At 39.8% G+C, this 16,197-nt stretch overlaps 4 protein-coding genes across 5 annotated transcripts in view; 2 read left to right on the top strand and 2 right to left on the bottom strand.

The window, feature by feature from the left end:
• LOC104721194 (DNA-directed RNA polymerase II subunit 1) lies at nt 484-8,036 on the bottom strand. Its single transcript, XM_010439119.2, has 14 exons — nt 7,692-8,036; nt 7,216-7,479; nt 6,823-7,125; nt 6,579-6,737; nt 6,315-6,476; nt 6,013-6,233; nt 5,796-5,937; nt 5,372-5,707; nt 4,992-5,278; nt 4,596-4,854; nt 1,442-4,503; nt 1,212-1,283; nt 880-1,075; nt 484-792 (listed from the first exon to the last, which is right to left on the bottom strand). Exons 1-13 carry the CDS (start codon nt 7,773-7,775, stop codon nt 910-912), a joined length of 5,517 nt encoding a protein of 1,838 aa, XP_010437421.1. The 5' UTR covers nt 7,776-8,036; the 3' UTR covers nt 484-792; nt 880-909.
• LOC104721193 (probable prolyl 4-hydroxylase 8) lies at nt 8,652-10,671 on the top strand. 2 transcript variants are annotated; one of them, XM_010439117.2, is made up of 8 exons: nt 8,652-8,952; nt 9,031-9,127; nt 9,386-9,483; nt 9,583-9,680; nt 9,748-9,877; nt 9,960-10,147; nt 10,233-10,329; nt 10,421-10,671. In XM_010439117.2, exons 1-7 carry the CDS (start codon nt 8,765-8,767, stop codon nt 10,304-10,306), a joined length of 873 nt encoding a protein of 290 aa, XP_010437419.1. In that variant the 5' UTR covers nt 8,652-8,764; the 3' UTR covers nt 10,307-10,329; nt 10,421-10,671. The 2 variants fall into 2 exon arrangements, with proteins under 2 accessions (XP_010437419.1, XP_010437420.1); XM_010439118.2 differs by having other exon boundaries at nt 9,034-9,127; nt 10,421-10,670.
• LOC104721192 (probable prolyl 4-hydroxylase 11) lies at nt 10,915-12,606 on the top strand. The gene is made up of 6 exons (XM_019232623.1): nt 10,915-11,299; nt 11,609-11,706; nt 11,800-11,897; nt 12,033-12,132; nt 12,249-12,400; nt 12,533-12,606. The coding sequence occupies exons 1-6, from the start codon at nt 10,940-10,942 to the stop codon at nt 12,604-12,606; spliced, it is 882 nt and encodes a 293-aa protein (XP_019088168.1). The 5' UTR covers nt 10,915-10,939.
• Nucleotides 12,822-16,197, bottom strand: part of LOC104721191 (aconitate hydratase 1-like) — a 6,365-nt gene continuing 2,989 nt past the window's right edge. Inside the window, exons 11-19 of the mRNA XM_010439114.2 lie at nt 15,336-15,521; nt 15,179-15,246; nt 14,973-15,091; nt 14,765-14,886; nt 14,575-14,673; nt 13,985-14,464; nt 13,536-13,634; nt 13,197-13,439; nt 12,822-13,106 (exon numbers count right to left, since the gene is read on the bottom strand). Of these exons, the coding sequence (XP_010437416.1) occupies nt 13,038-13,106; nt 13,197-13,439; nt 13,536-13,634; nt 13,985-14,464; nt 14,575-14,673; nt 14,765-14,886; nt 14,973-15,091; nt 15,179-15,246; nt 15,336-15,521 (1,485 nt within the window). The 3' untranslated portion in view covers nt 12,822-13,037. The remainder of the gene's footprint in view (nt 13,107-13,196; nt 13,440-13,535; nt 13,635-13,984; nt 14,465-14,574; nt 14,674-14,764; nt 14,887-14,972; nt 15,092-15,178; nt 15,247-15,335; nt 15,522-16,197) is intronic.

Below are 16,197 nucleotides of genomic sequence, written 5' to 3'. Positions count from 1 at the left end.
AGCTTCTTTAACTGGTAAGACTGGCCTTTTAACTTTACTTAATTAGTTCCCAAAATCTATTGATTGTGAATCTCTGATTTGAGAATGTTGCACCAATATTTATCTAGACGCAAAGAAGAAAGGTAGTATATAATAAATTGATAGAATTTATCATGATGATGTGAAGAGGTCTTCTCTGTCTCTGAATATATAATTAAAAAGACAAAAGTCAAAATCCAGCAATGCCAATCTGAGATCCACCACCCACCATATCCATCAGATACTACTTTCGAAATTTGAATCATTTATTACCTATGGAAATTAAATAAATGGGGCTGATGAATCACATAAAATCCCAAAAACCATTCTTTCATGGTGCGAATAAAACAAGAACTAAACTTATGTTGGGAAGTCTAGCTGTTCAAAGTGGTCACGTGTCAATCAATACTTGTCGGAACCCAGGAACAAAAGTACTCTCATTTCTCAATTCATATATCTACTCAATGAAGCAACAGTAGCATAAAGAATCCTTTCAAGTTGAACCGTTTTACATACTGAAATCATCAAACAAAGCAACAACTGAACCAGACGAAAAGCCTAAAGTTTATGATATATTTTGTTTTTTTTTGTTATATTATTTTCTTTTGGGGTAGAGGATGGGTATGTCTTTATGGATAGGTTTAGAATAATATACAACTCACGAAAAAAGGATTTACTAAGAAAACCATTGTCACAAAGTTTTCCAACGAAGATCCCTTTTGAAACGGTTTCTTCTTCCTTTTGGGCAGCCTTTATCGTCTCTTGATTTATCCCCTGAGGGTTACACGAAACATCACGTGGGTGAGTTTGTGAGCTACAAGGAATTTTGAAGCCAATGCTTCCAAGAGATTTAGACGTTACCTAAAACTTAGGATGTCTCTTCTTTCTCTTTCAAGGGTTGCTTTTATCATTCTTACTGACATCTTTCCCAGTCTTGTCATTTTTATCGCCCTCATGTGGTGTATACTGACCCGTGGATGATGGTGAATAACCCGGAAGTGTTGGCGAGTAGCCTGCGCTTGGGCTGTAGTCAGGGCTTGCTCCTGAGCTGTAAGGGCTGAGACAAATTTCAGAACAACAACCCGGTTACAATATTCGCAGAATTCAAATGTTGAAGGGTAATTAGATTGTGAAAATCTTTGAATGAGATTAATGCATCAACAATTCAATATTCATGTGTTTAATAGTCAAACCTGCTGGGACTGTATGTTGGACTCGAAGGTGAATAAGATGGAGATGTGGGTGAGTATGATGGAGATGTCGGGCTGCAGAGTAAATATTAAGAGTTAACGAATAGAGAAGATGACACAATATACGAGAAGCTTCATAGAGAGATCTAGAAATTAAAAATACACAATATACGAGAAGCTTCATAGAGAGATCTAGAAATTAAAAATACACCAAATCGCGGTTTACCACTAACCTGTAGCTTGGAGATGTAGGACTGTAGGGACTAGATGGTGATAGTCTTGCATTGCTAGGAGAGTAAGCAAGAGATGGGCTGTATTTAGCTGACTGAGGGTTGTAGCTTGGAGACGTAGGACCATAGCTTGGTGATGTTGGACTGTAACTTGGTGAAGTTGGGCTGTAGCCAGGAGAAGTGGGGCTGTATGCAGGTGAAGTAGGACTATAAGATGGTGATGTGGGACTATAGGATGGTGAGGTAGGGCTGTAAGAAGGCGATGTTGGACTGTAAGATGGCGATGTTGGACTGTAAGAAGGAGAGGTTGGACTGTATGCAGGTGAGGTCGGGCTATAAGCAGGTGATGTTGGGCTGTAAGCAGGCGAAGTCGGGCTGTAACTTGGCGATGTCGGGCTGTAGCTAGGAGACGTTGGACTGTAGCTTGGAGACGTTGGACTGTAGCTTGGAGACGTGGGGCTGTAGCTCGGAGAGGTGGGAGAATAGGAAGGACTTGTAGGAGAATAAGCAGGGCTTGTTGGACTATAGCCAGGAGAACTGGGACTGTAGGTAGGCGAAGTGGGACTATAACCGGGAGAAGTCGGGCTATATCCAGGTGACGTGGGACTGTAACCAGGGGAAGTAGGACTGTAGCCAGGAGATGACGGGCTATAGCCTGGAGATGAAGAAGGCGAAAAGGCCATTCCGCCAACATATGGAGAAAACTGTGCATCTGACATTGGCGACAAACGCATATTTGGACTCAACAGGTAGTTCGGGGACATCATGCCTTCATGGTAAGGAGTGCCTGATATTGGTGAACGAGCAGGAGTCATTCCAAATTCTAGACCATCCATATAGCTAGGGAGCTGGAGTTCAATAGCATTCTTCAGCATCTCATCATTCAGATACAGTTCACAATCTCCTGTTCCAATTGGTGCAAGTTGACCCAGCATTATATTCTCAGTAACACCCCGCAAGCAGTCTGTCTCAGCATAAGCTGCAGCATCTAACAGAATATCAACTGTTTCTTCAAAAGAGCATCTCATCAGAGGCCCAGTGTCATTTCTATTGATACCATGTCGAGTGATAGCCATTAGATGACCGCGATAGGTCATGGTATCACACAAGATGGCAAGATGGCGGTAATTCACATAAGAGCCATCAAAGGAAATCACAACCCGGAGTTCATCCAACAAAGCACGGCGAACTGCCTCGATTCCGAGAACTTCAATAATTTCAATCAAGTGATTGCTTGTTGTCCTCTTTGGATCCACATCTTCGTGGCACATAACAGCTAAGAGATTAACACCTTCTGTATCTAACATCCACTCTTCAGATGTCTTAAATCCACCCTCCACATCAAACCTGCTTTTTCTAACCTGTTTAATGAAAACTTTGTTGATGTCTGGAATTCCTCTGAGCGCCATTTCTGTCAGCATGTTGCTCTCAATCTTTTTAAGGAAAACATCATCTTCAGCTGATTCATCTTGCAATTCTCCCTTAGGCCCCTCATCGTTCATAATGCGAATTCGAAGGATCAGTTTTTGGGCATTATCATCATTGAATATGCAAGTCAGATCATCATCAAACTCAAGGTTGATCTTTTCCGCAATATCCGCCATACTCAATTTCTTATCAACCATCATCTCGCGATTCAACTCTATACGAAGCAGCCAAGGAGATATTTTATCCGGAGAAACATCTTCATCCGGCATTTCATAGTAGGACCTCACAAATTCGAAGTCCTCCTCAATGATAGTACTCATTGGATCTGGGTCATACCAGACTTCCGTAGCTTGAGTGACACTCCTGAGAGTAGTATACTCCAAAGCGCACTGAACAGTCTTAGCCCCCTCTTTTGATTTGCTAGCCTCCGGTGTGAGATAGACTGATAGGGACGGTGTTTTGATCCTTTTAGCCACATTAATAATTTCACGCAACCTGGGAACACCGAGTGTAACGTTCTTTGCACTGACACCAGCATAATGGAAGGTGTTAAGAGTCATCTGCGTAGCAGGTTCTCCAATTGACTGAGCAGCAACACAACCAATCATTTCTCCTGGGGCCACTAGCGACTGTAAGAACCTCGATTCTATTTCACCAATGACCCACTCAAAAGCCTCGCGGCTGAGCTTGTATTCCTCCAATACTCTTTTACTAGCAAGAGTGCTGCGAAGCAAAATGTTAAAGAACAGTGTTGCATTTTTCTGTGCTTCCACACTCAATGCATCATCACCAGGAACAACCAACAGCCTCTCTTGTAGTTTATCAACCGCATCTACAATTTCAACAGGGTGCATATCCGAAATCTTGCGCAAGTCGATCTTGAAAGTCTTCTGCGCATTCCAGATATGCCTCTTGATGTTAACAGGCAATGGCCAAGTGCTATCACCATTTGTTGCAATTTCTGTCCCGAGTTGGAATCTGTCAGTCTCAAGTTTCTGATATTCCGCATCAAATACATCACGCAACTCCCGAATCCCTTTCAAGTCCTCGAGATGTTCATCACTTAAGTATGTAGGATTCCAGTTTTCATCGTCGATCTCATACTTGAAAGTCCTATCGAACTCCGATTTCTTCATTTTCAAGGAATCCAGCTTCTGTGATTCAATCCATACAGCATCCATACCATCTTCACCATAGAGAAATTGAATAACATCACCCAACGAGTTCCGGACTGTCCCATCATATTTAACCATAATATCCTCCATAGCCTTTACCAAACGCCTCTGGATGTATCCAGTTTCTGATGTCTTCACAGCAGTATCAATAAGACCTTCCCTTCCTCCCATGGCATGGAAAAAGAACTCTTGAGGTGTCAGACCACGAAGGTACGAATTCTCTACAAATCCACGACTCTCAGGACCATAATCATCTTTGGTGAAATGTGGCAATGTTCGACCATCAAATCCAAATGGAATCCGCTTCCCTTCAACATTTTGCTGGCCGACACACGCTGTCATTTGAGAAATATTAATGAAACTTCCTTTCGATCCTGCTGTCACCATAGCCTTAAGGTTATTGGTTTCTGCTAAACTCTTTTGAGCACTACTTCCAGCATCATCACGAGCTTTATTCAAGACCTACAAGAAAATTTTATGAGTTAGCACAGACAAAATAATGTACTGACAGAGCACAATACTAGAACTAACTAAAAATCAATTCCTTAATGTACCTGATTAACCCTGTTCTCAAATGTCTCTGTCATAGTTCGGCCGGGTTCAGGGTCCAATTTCTTTTCCTGGAACTGCCGGATTAGATCTTTGACAGCAGTTTTTGCGTTAGAAATAGTTTCATTGATTTTCTCCATCGTAGATGAATCAGCAATTGTGTCACCAATTCCAATGGTAAAACCATTCTGCAGAAGCCAGTAATTTACAAGCCACTGAGTATGACCAAGGAATTTCCTGGCTGCATCAGGACCAACCTCTTCCCTGAAAACCAAGTTATGAACATAAATTAAAACAAAGGAGATCATGAAACAAATTAATCAACAATTCCCGATGATGTGTAAGGTAATTGTGTGCCAAGTAAGCTAATTACATCAACAATTCCCCATGCTGTAACTTACCAAATGACATGCACGAGACTTCCATTTGATGTACCAAGGGCCTTTTTGCAAAGAGTTCCGGCAAGAAGTTCCCCCCTTTCAATTCGCACTTGAGTATCCCCCGGAGTTATGAATCCAGTCTCTGAATCTGAGTGCCAGGCAGAGTACCTCAACAGATTTATCTGTTTTGGTATGATAAGATTAAAAACTTGTTTGCCAGTCCACAGAGGACGTGGCTTCAGAATTGCAGGAGCTGGAACTTTCCCGTCGAAATCTTCCCACCACATTAGCGTATTCATGAATACATCCTGTAAAATGAAATAGATATCAGCTTACGAGTTCGTTTCACCTCTCATCAAACTCAAAAATAATTTACATGCAACCGCTAATGAAACCGTTACCTTCTCTATGAAGGTATCTCTTTTTGTAATTTTACGGCACCCTAGGAGAGTATCCTGCACAATTCCCATCACAGGCCGATTCGCCTGGGGAGAGACAATACATTTAGGAACCATCATCAGCTCTAACACCTCGGCTCTGGTCTCGAATGATTGTGGTACATGCATGTTCATCTCATCCCCATCGAAATCAGCATTGTAAGGCGAAGTGACAGATAAATTCAGACGGAAAGTGGAATATGGCATAATCCGAATCCTGTGACCCATGATTGACATTTTGTGCAGACTTGGTTGACGATTAAACAGAACAAAATCACCATCCTGTAAATGCCGCTCAACCTGTGACCAAGAAACATAAAAAATGATGAATTCCAGAATAGCAACCTTTGTGCGTTGAGTAGATGGAATAAAGAAAAGCAGTATATACTTTGTATCCAAGTTCCAAATGATGATCACTGCTCTTTTTAAGGTACCGAAGATCTAGCCTTTGGCCATCATCCCTAATGATATATTTCGCTCCAGTCTTGCCAGGTGGAGGATGTGGCCCATAATCAACGAGCTCCTTTAATCTGCAAAATAAATTGTCAACAAACATGGAAAAAAAATAACACTCTGAAAAGAAAATAAACACCAGACATACAAACCTTTCAATGTTATATGGAGTCACTGTTTCTGGGTATGTGAGATTCAGAGCAATACTCCACGGTACACCAAGTTCATCAATATTTATTGTTGGATCTGGTGTAATAACCGTACGTGCCGAAAAATCAACACGTTTTCCCATCAAATTTCCCCTGATTCTGCCTTCCTTTGCCTTCAGCCTACTACATATTGACTTAATAGGCCTCCCTGATTTTTGAGTAGCCTGAAGAAAATAAAGCCAACCCAGATAAAGTACCATCCGAATGTATCATACCAGATATCTGGAAGGATACAAAAGCATTACCCTTGGCTGTCCAGGTAACTCATTATCAAAATACGTAGCTATATGAAACTGCAAGAGCTGTGTAAACTCTGATATAATATGAGCTGGCGCCCCATTTTTTTCCTGTCTTTTCAAGTTCTCATTGTGTCGAATAATCATGGCTAGCTGATGGGTCAAGTCATCCTGCATCAACAACAAACACAAACTCAGTGACACACATTAAGTTGCTAACTCTGTACTATAATCTATCCAAAGTCCTTATTCAGTAAATCAAAGTCAACTTACCTCACTTCTGGAAGTGGCATCCATCATTACAGATGGTCTGACAGGAGGTGGAGGAATAGGGAGGACTTCAAGAATCATCCAGTCAGGGCGAGCAAACTTAGGGTTGAACCCTAATAGTTGGCAATCCGCATCACTAATCCTCTTTAAAACACTCAAAACCTGCAAAAATAAATTTCACATGTTATAAGATAACCCCTAACATGAAGAGGGAGTGACTAAATTTCATTAGAAAGAAAGGACGAACCCTATCAGCACCAAGTGTCTGTTTCCTTTCTGCAGGCTCTGGAAGCTGATCCGGCTCGTCGGTTTTCTTCCTTGTATTTTTGTACTCTGCAATCATCTTCATACCTTCAATAGTCAGCTTTGGTTGCTGTGCACCACATCCACCACGGCTCTTTTTTACAGGTTCGTCCGTGTCTTTGTTATGGACATCATCCATTTCATCACCACCATCACATTTGGTCTTGTTTTTGCAAGCATCCAGAATCTTCTTAAGCCTGTTTTTGGGATTCTTTATCTTCATAGCCTGCTTAAACTTGTGCTCCTCCTTCAAGAAAATAAGCAATTGGATTATTCCCAACAACTAATACAGCCCATACAAAACAAGGATACAGTAACGAGATAAGTTTGTACATACCTCATCAGCTAAAATCTTGGAGCAATTGAAGCAGACACATCTCATGATACTTAACACAGTCTTCATAAAACCGACATGATACATTGGCTTGGCGAGCTCGAGATGGCCAAAGTGCCCAGGGCACTCAGCCATATTAGCCATACATGTATCACATTTCACCTTCCGATCAATTGTACCAAGCCGGATATCACTCAACCCTCCCACCTTAGGTTTACCCTTCTCTGTCGTCTCACTATGCTCAACATGTATAACAGACATTTGCCTCTGAAAGAAAACAAAAAACAAAGACAAAAAAGCCATCAGATACCAACGATTCATCCTACTACTCGTAACTTGCAATTAAGATCAATAGAGTGAAACGAACATACTCCTAAGCTAATTCAATCGAATTTTATAATTTTTCACTCCAATTAAACCGCCGGGGAGCAATGAACTCAAAAGAGCTAGAGAAAGCGAAAGAGAGAAAGGAACATTACGATCTCATCGGGGCTGAGGATGCCAAACTGGACCACCCGGACTTTGGAGACCTCGGCCGGAGAGAACGGGAAACGTGTATCCATGGCAGCTAAACTCCGATCAAAGACGAAATCAAAAAAATCGAAAACCCTAGAACGCGAATTGAAATAGGGGAATCAAATCCGAAAAAAAGAAACCCTAGTTTGTGTTTCCCTCTTTTTGCCAATTTGTTTTTGAATCTGTGAAGTCAGTTTACAGTTATACTTAAAGCTAATTTTCCCGTTTTCGAGTTTTCCCTCTCTGGTTTGACACGACCAGATCTGGAATTCTCTCGTCTCTTCACGAAGAGAGATATGAGCAAAAGGGAACAAGATCGGTGCCCTAAGCCTCTATTTATAGAAGAAGAGGCTGCTCAGAGGTCGGTTTAGGCTATATGGGCCGTAAACTGCTCAGGCCCACTTAAACGGATTGTAACGAGACTACGTCGGCGCTGACCTAAAAGAAACGCGTAATCATATCAAGATTCGGTTTATATCGGTTTTGTAGTGTATCTTCCGGTTTGATAAGAAAACAATTTCGGTTTGCAAAATAATAATACTCTCACTATTTATTTCACCATGTTTGGGGTAAATCGTAACCATTAAAGGTTCTATTTAATTAATTAATTGCTTGTGGCCAAAACTATAAAGGAAGAGGAGTCCCTCAGCTAAAGAATCTAATCTGTAATTTATCTTCATTTCATCATCGGAATAGGAAATACCTAACACCTTAACTATTCCAAAGGGTAACAAAAGTAAATTCATTTTTCTTACTCTATCAAAGTAGGGTGAACTCATAAATACGGAAAATTATAGGGGAGAAAACTTACAGGGATGCATAGTCCAAACTCTAACGTCAAGTTGTGTGAAGCCACTCTGTTTCTGTATATAACAGACACGCTAAGACGTAACTAAAACGATAAAAGAATTATAATAAGCTATATTACTTTCTCTTCAATTTTCAATTGCATGTTTTCATGTAACGGTCTATTGTTCTTTTGTCTTTCGATTTAGATCTCTATAGGATTCTTCAAGATTTGTAGAATCAAACAAAAATGGCGAAGAAACCGAAGCATCATCAGCCGCGTAAATTATTATCGATGCAAGCTTTCACAGTTCTCATACTTGGACTTTTCGTCATTCTGATACTTGTCTGTCTCGGAATTCTTTCACTACCGAGCATCACCAATAACTCTTCTAGGCCGATGGATTTGACCACTGTTGTCCAAACGATCGAAGAGAGGTTAGTGATATGATGTTTTTTTGTTGTTGTTACGTTCAAGTACTTTAAATAATAGCTTTGGCATTCATTGCATTTAAGTAGCGAGAGTTATGGAGACGAAGAAGAGGGTAATGGTGACCGCTGGCTCGAAGTTATCTCGTGGGAGCCTAGAGCTTTCGTTTACCACAATTTCTTGGTAATCTTTTCGGACAAAATTCTGATTAAGATGCTTGATCACAATCTAATATGTTACATGATAGTTCATATAGTTAAGTGTTTCTTGTCAGATAAGCTAGCTAAGATATTAACATGTAGTAGTTTGTATCTAGTTCTTACTCATGAGAAAGAATGTATATGTGATGTTTAGGCTTTCATGCTTGAGATGATTTTATACATATTTCAAAGGTTTGGAATTTGATCTTTAATTAGGCTCTGTTTCTTTAAATTTTGTAAGACAAATGAAGACTGTGAGCACTTGATTAGCCTCGCGAAACCTAGTATGGTGAAGTCAAAAGTGGTAGATGTGAAAACCGGAAAGAGCAAAGACAGCAGGTTCTGTATTCTAGTGTTGTCCTTTTTCCCTCATCATGCTCAATTTTGAAATATTTGAGAATTCTAAATTTGCATATACATGTATCCTTCATTGTGCAGAGCACGAACCAGTTCAGGAACTTTTCTTAAGAGAGGACATGACGAAATCGTGGAAGATATTGAGAATAGGATTTCAGATTTCACCTTCATTCCTATAGGTATGTGTGGCTTCTGTGCATATCAGTTTCTTTGTCGTAATGGATAGTTGATGTAATGTAATTGCAGAAAATGGAGAAGGGCTACACGTTCTCCATTATGAAGTTGGGCAGAAATATGAACCTCACCACGACTACTTCTTTGATGAGTTCAACACCAGGAAAGGAGGGCAAAGAATTGCTACAGTTCTTATGTACCTGTGCGTAACCATAAAACCCCTTACAATATTTGTTATTAGCCACACAAGTTAATCCACTTTCTTTGATCCTTGTACTACTTAGCTCGGACGTTGAAGAAGGCGGCGAAACAGTTTTCCCATCTGCCAAAGGAAACGTTAGTGATGTCCCATGGTGGGACGAGCTCTCAGAATGTGGTAAAACAGGACTCTCTGTTTTACCAAAGAAGAGAGATGCTTTACTTTTCTGGAGTATGAAGCCTGACGCGTCTCTAGACCCTTCTAGTTTGCATGGTGAGAGAGAGAGGGAGTCATAGATACCACATACATTGCCAATGAGTTTAGTAGAGATCTAAGATCAATGTTTTGAATGATTCAGGTGGTTGTCCAGTGATCAAAGGAAACAAGTGGTCATCAACTAAGTGGTTTCACGTTCACGAGTACAAGGCTTGAATAAAAAATAAGCTTTTGAAGAGGTAAGCTCTTAAACCTGATCATGTTAGCTAGTGGAATGAATCCTTCACATTATATCTCAGATTGTTTTAATTATTTTGTCGTCTTTTGCAGGTTCCTAGCTACGATCCCACACAAACATGTACTATAGTATATGTGTGTATCATTGTCAGTTTCATCCTGATACATACGTCTCTCAAATCTCACTCAAACGCTGCTGCACCAGCAAAATAGCCTTCTGGCCTTTAAATTAAAACTTGCTTTGATACACAATATAAATTTAAATAATTGTACACGAACAAATTTTCTTTTGGTGTGTGAGAGATCCGTACGAATTATAATAGTAATTAACAACTAACAATAGAAAAACTTTACCAAAACCCTAATTATAATAATCGATGGGAATTAGATTAAATTCCTGTTTAAATATCTCGAGATTTTTTTTATTTTCTTTGGTAGGACAAGTGTCAGTATCTCAGTTGCTGAGAGTTCATATTCAATTTAGTTTTTTTTTTTCTTTTTCCTTTATGATAATGATCTCTATATTCGAGTATGTTTCCTTGTTGGGTTTTTTCTTTTGCGACTTGTATAAAAGGATCTAACAGAGTTTATCTTTGTAAATTCGCTCAACTAATGGGAGGAAAAACCCTAATTAAATTCGCTCAACTTGTGAACTCAATGTCTAAGTCGACGTCCCAGTCTACCGAACTGTATCTGAGGCAGAGGTTGAAAGGGCTGAAGATACATGAAACTTCAGATCTACTGCAGCACGTCAACACGTTCGAAGAATTAGTCGGTGATAATCTAGTGTCTGTGGATGTGAAGATTGAGAACAAAAATAAGGACATGATCTTGATGTGTTCTTTGCCCCCCTTGTTGACTGCACTTACGTGTAACCAAAACAACGTTACTACGTCGTTGCGCTTTCCTCATGAGCGTTGGATCGAAATCATCTCGAAGGAGCCTAGAGCTTTCGTTTACCACAATTTTTTGGTAAATTTGTTGCTTCTTAATTTGGGATCTTTATTTATTTATATAGATTGTTATAAATGCTTGATGAATGATGAATGATGAATGATGAGAACTTAACAATATCTTCAAGTTTGGATATTTCTTGTTAGACAAGCTAAACAAATTACAAAACTTGTTGTTGTTAACTAGAATGTCCCATGTAGTTTGTGCTTAGATCTTACTTGCTCCTCCACCAGTACAAACACAAAGGGAACTGTACATGTTTATCTCATGCTTTATATGAAAAAAGTTTAGGAGTTGATTTGAGGCTCTCTTCTTTAATTTTATAAGAAAAATGAAGAATGTGAGCACTTGATTAGCCTTGCGAAACCTAGGATGGCGAAGTCAAAAGTGCACGACGCGATAACTGGACTCGGTAAAGAAAGCAGGTTATGTAGTCAGTTTTGTTTTGTTTTGTTTTTCCCCGTCTTTTCAGTTTAATTTGGAAAGATTTTGAGACTTAGAAATCTGTTAATGTGCAGTTCACGGACGAGTTCAGGAACTTTTCTTAGAAGAGAACAAGACAAAATCGTGAAAAATATTGAGAAAAGGATTTCAGAATTCACCTTCATTCCAGTAGGTATGTGGCTTCTGTTTTAACTTGATCGTCTTAGATCATTACACTAGGTAACTTTTTTGACTAACGACGTTGTTACTCTTCATTTTTTATTGGAAATCGTTTTTTTTATTTGGAGTTGATGTAATGAAACTGCAGAAAATGGAGAACCACTTCAAGTTATCCATTATGGAGTTGGGCAAAAAATTGAGCCTCACTTTGACGGATTCCAAAGAATTGCTACTGTTCTTATGTACCTGTATGCAAACCATATAACCCTTATTAATCTTTCTCAAATCAGCCACATAAAAAAAAAAGGAATTTATATACAATGCGCAAGTTAATCTTCTTTTTCTCATCCTACCACTAAATTAGCTCGGACGTTGATGAAGGCGGCGAGACAGTTTTCCCTGCAGCCAAAGGAAACATTAGTAAAAAAGGACTCTCTGTTAGACCAAAGAAGGGAGACGCTTTACTCTTCTGGAGCATAAGGCCTGACGGTTCTCAAGACCCTTCGAGCCAACATGGTAAGAGAGAAAGAGAAGATACATTGCCTTTCTCTAAACTTCTTATAAACCGTAGTATACCCCTTTTGGCTTAATTAGTTGAGGTCATGAGATGTTAACCAAAACTCTCAAAAACTTGTTTGATTGGTTCAGGTGGTTCTCCAGTCATCAAAGGAAACAAGTGGGCATCAACTAAATGGTTTCGCTTTCATGAGTTTAAGAAATAATATCTTTTAGCTTTCTGAAGGTAAGCTCTTACCCTCACTTTAGTCATGGATTTGGATCGTCTCAAGACTGTTTTAATGTTTCTGTCGTCATTTGCAGGGTTCCCATGAGCTCTCAAACAACCTCACAAAGTTTCATTTTTTTCTATTCAAGTTCTACTATGAAAACATCATTTATATGTGTTGACCAAAAACTACAACGTTTGTGTTTATTTCCATTGGCAGAACATGTTCTATTAACGCGCAAAAGAAACAAAAAGAAGAAAGAGTTCTCATATTTATTCCAAATAAAAAATGACTTGGACACTGAAAATGGTTCCAATTGACTACTAGCAAGAAGCAAAGTTTTGAATTTAAAGCCATTCTCGTCCTCCTCCCTGACAACATTTTTATTACAACAAACCTTACTCAAGTCTCTCCTGGTTTATGAGATTTTATTGTTTGATCAGATTCCTGATTACGTATTGCAATATCCCTCCGTGATCAAAATAAGCCAGCTCCACCTGCAGTTCCAAAGTCCTCTTAAATAATGAAGACGAAAAAAAGAAGCGAAAATATACCATCGAGAGATGAATCCTATTTTCTAAATTTACCTCTGTGTCGAATCGGAGTGTACAAGTGAAAGATTTTCCATTGTTTGTAATGACCGTTACATCTTGTCCTGGTTTGATCTCACTAACTTTGTTTGGGAGTTCAATGGTGTAAAGCTCCTGACCCGTAAGGCCTAGAGTCTCGGCATCTTCTCCTGTCTTGAAGCACAAAGGTATGATTCCCATTCCCACAAGATTGCTTCGGTGAATTCGCTCAAAGCTCTTTGAGATCACGGCTTTCACGCCCTGTCGTAGAGTAGCAATTAAAAAACCGCATAACTAGTGTAAAAATGTGTGTTGTTAAACACGGAAAAAGTTGAATCATGTAAGCCAGAAATGTACCAGAAGCATTGGACCCTTAGCAGCCCAATCACGAGAACTTCCACTTCCATATTCAGCACCAGCCAAAATGACTGTGTCGCGTCCCTCATTCCTGTATTTCTGGTGCAGCACAGATAGATAAAAGTCGGATAAGAAGATAGTCACGAAAACTGCTGTCTAATTCTAGTTGACCAAATCAGAGAACTAAACACTGAAACTTCCACCCCCAAAACAATCTGCTGACACATTGTTACTAACGAAGCATTCACTAACTGTTCACTAAACCAACTCACAACAGCTCTACTCTGCTACATTCAATCTTAGGCTAGGTACAGTAGACCTATAGCTAAGAGTTGAGACGTAGTACTTACACAAAGCTTACCGTAATCCTAAGTCATCAAGTCATTCTTATGATCAAAGAGCTAGAATTTGATGTTTTAGAAAGGATAAAAAAGTGTGTGGGATTATACCATGGCAGCATCGAAGACAGAAAGCTTCTCTCCAGTGGGAATGTGAACTGTTTTGGGGCCAACTTCTCCTTTCAAGTGCTTGTTCACAATACGGATATTGGCGAAAGTGCCCCTCGCCATAATCTCATCGTTACCACGCCGACTCCCGTAAGAGTTGAAGTCTCTTCTATCCACACCTCGTTCCATCAAGTACTTAGCCGCGGGACTGTCCTTGTGGATGCTACCAGCTGGTGAGATGTGATCAGTGGTGATACTGTCTCCGAAATTGAGTAAACAGTGAGCATCTTTCACACCATGTGGACCAGGTGGAGACATGGTCATGCCCTTGAAATAAGGTGGCTCGTGAATGTAAGTTGATTTCGGGTCCCACTCGTAGAGAGTGCCTGACGCGACAGATAACTGATTCCACATGGAATTCCCTTTGGTGATTGCTTCATATGTAGCTTTGAACATATCAGGAAGGACGCTAGATTGAACAACCTGAAAAATTGAAACAAAGATTAAAATAAACAAATTATATATTACTGAAACAAACATATAATATAAAATCTCTTGTTTTGTGTATGCATGAGCATCATGTAGTTGTTTACCTCAGCCACTTCTTTGTTAGAGGGCCAGATGTCCCTGAAAAATATCTGTTTGCCATCTTTCCCAGTTCCAATGGGCTCTGTCTCAAAATCAATGTTAACCTACAAGAGTAGTATCCATGCGATTGATACAGTGCTTCATACATGAATACTTGATTGTTAAGTAATGGTTTTAGAGTTAGCATTAGCATACAGTGCCAGCCAGTGCATAGGCTACAACAAGTGGTGGGGAAGCTAGATAATTCGCTCTTGTTAACGGGTGAACACGTCCCTCAAAGTTTCTGTTCCCGGACAACACAGCGGATGCCACCAAGTCTTGTACATATATGAGAAATATTTTAGTTTCACCTTCGAAAATTCAAGTAAATAAGTATTACATCATTAACTACTTCAGGACTTACCATTATCAACTATTGCTGAAGCCACGGCTTCATGGATATCTCCCGAATTTCCAATGCATGTGGTGCACCCATAACCAACGATACTGAAGCCGAGCTGATTCAAGTACTTCTGCAAGCCACTGCAAGACTTGAAAACTCAGGACCACCATGATACAGAGAATAAGGAAATAATTAACAAAAAACATTCAACGGTGTATCTGCTGTACCTCTTTGCCAAGTACTTTGTCACAACTCCAGAGCCAGGAGCAAGACTAGTTTTAATCCATGGCTTAACCTAATAATGTTCAAACACTTCTATCATTTCCTTTACGCAGAAAGATACTATAACACGATGACACAATAGAGCAGGGGACGTTGTCAAACCTCCAGTCCTAGTTCGCAGGCCTTTTTCGCAACCAAGGCAGCGCCAAGCATTACACTAGGGTTTGAGGTATTTGTGCAACTGGTGATTGCTGCTATAACAACATCTCCATGTCTAAGATGTGCTGGGGTCCCGTTAAAATCGAACTCTACAACCTTACTCTGTGCTTCTTTTGGTACAGCAAAACCCTGGAAATATCATGGATAAGTAGATTCACTAAGCACAATTTTTGTAAACTGGAGTTAACTTATAAAAACAGAAGTGTTGCAGGAGATAGTTGCTTCCAGGACCCGCTTAATAGCTCAAATACCTCAACATAATACCTATTCTTGTTTCAAAACCATAGTAACATACCTAGATGTGTCATCATTTCATTTTCCTAAAGATAAAGCTTTCGGGACTACAAACATTCACATTAAGTATTTCTTCTGAAGAGAAAGGAGAGTTCTAACCTTGAATCCTACTCTATTATCTAGGCAAGAATGCCAATCTGCTTTCATTTCCCTCAAAGGAACACGATCGTGCGGCCTGTATTGTGCATAGAGAATAAATGTTTGAAATTGAAGAGATAATATATTTATGTTGAGACATTCGCTAATAGTACCTCTTGGGACCAGAAACACAAGGTTCCACATCCGCGAGATTCAATTCCAGACTTGAGGAGTACACTGTCTTACTCTCCGGCTGAGATGAGTTCCAAGTTCCAAGTGGAGAATATGTTATGCAGTATGATAGATGACAATAGACAAAAGAAATGAAACATACAGATGCCAAGCTTTTACCTCACTGTAGTCCACGAACATCTTGTTTGCTCGTAAATACGCCTCAATCATAGAAACCTGCAATTCAATTCACCAATCACTA

The sequence above is a fragment of the Camelina sativa genome, chromosome 11 (genome assembly GCF_000633955.1).
Source record: "Camelina sativa cultivar DH55 chromosome 11, Cs, whole genome shotgun sequence".
NCBI classification, from domain to species: domain Eukaryota; kingdom Viridiplantae; phylum Streptophyta; class Magnoliopsida; order Brassicales; family Brassicaceae; genus Camelina; species Camelina sativa.
The sequence above is the reverse complement of the archived record's forward strand: the minus strand, read 5'-3'. Positions and strand labels throughout refer to the sequence as shown.

What these genes read in the sequence shown, in the direction of transcription:
- LOC104721193 (XM_010439117.2), top strand. Translation starts at nt 8,765, where the DNA reads ATGGCGAAGAAACCGAAGCATCATCAGCCGCGTAAATTATTATCGATG. An exon ending in TCGTTTACCACAATTTCTTG is followed by an intron (nt 9,128 to 9,385) that starts GTAATCTTTTCG and finishes AAATTTTGTAAG; the next exon opens with ACAAATGAAGACTGTGAGCA. An exon ending in AGACCCTTCTAGTTTGCATG is followed by an intron (nt 10,148 to 10,232) that starts GTGAGAGAGAGA and finishes TGAATGATTCAG; the next exon opens with GTGGTTGTCCAGTGATCAAA.
- LOC104721194 (XM_010439119.2), bottom strand. Translation starts at nt 7,775, where the DNA reads ATGGATACACGTTTCCCGTTCTCTCCGGCCGAGGTCTCCAAAGTCCGG. An exon ending in CCAAGATTTTAGCTGATGAG is followed by an intron (nt 7,126 to 7,215) that starts GTATGTACAAAC and finishes ATTTTCTTGAAG; the next exon opens with GAGGAGCACAAGTTTAAGCA. An exon ending in TTGAGAACAGGGTTAATCAG is followed by an intron (nt 4,504 to 4,595) that starts GTACATTAAGGA and finishes ATTTTCTTGTAG; the next exon opens with GTCTTGAATAAAGCTCGTGA.
- LOC104721192 (XM_019232623.1), top strand. Translation starts at nt 10,940, where the DNA reads ATGGGAGGAAAAACCCTAATTAAATTCGCTCAACTTGTGAACTCAATG. An exon ending in TCGTTTACCACAATTTTTTG is followed by an intron (nt 11,300 to 11,608) that starts GTAAATTTGTTG and finishes TAATTTTATAAG; the next exon opens with AAAAATGAAGAATGTGAGCA. An exon ending in GCTACTGTTCTTATGTACCT is followed by an intron (nt 12,133 to 12,248) that starts GTATGCAAACCA and finishes CCACTAAATTAG; the next exon opens with CTCGGACGTTGATGAAGGCG.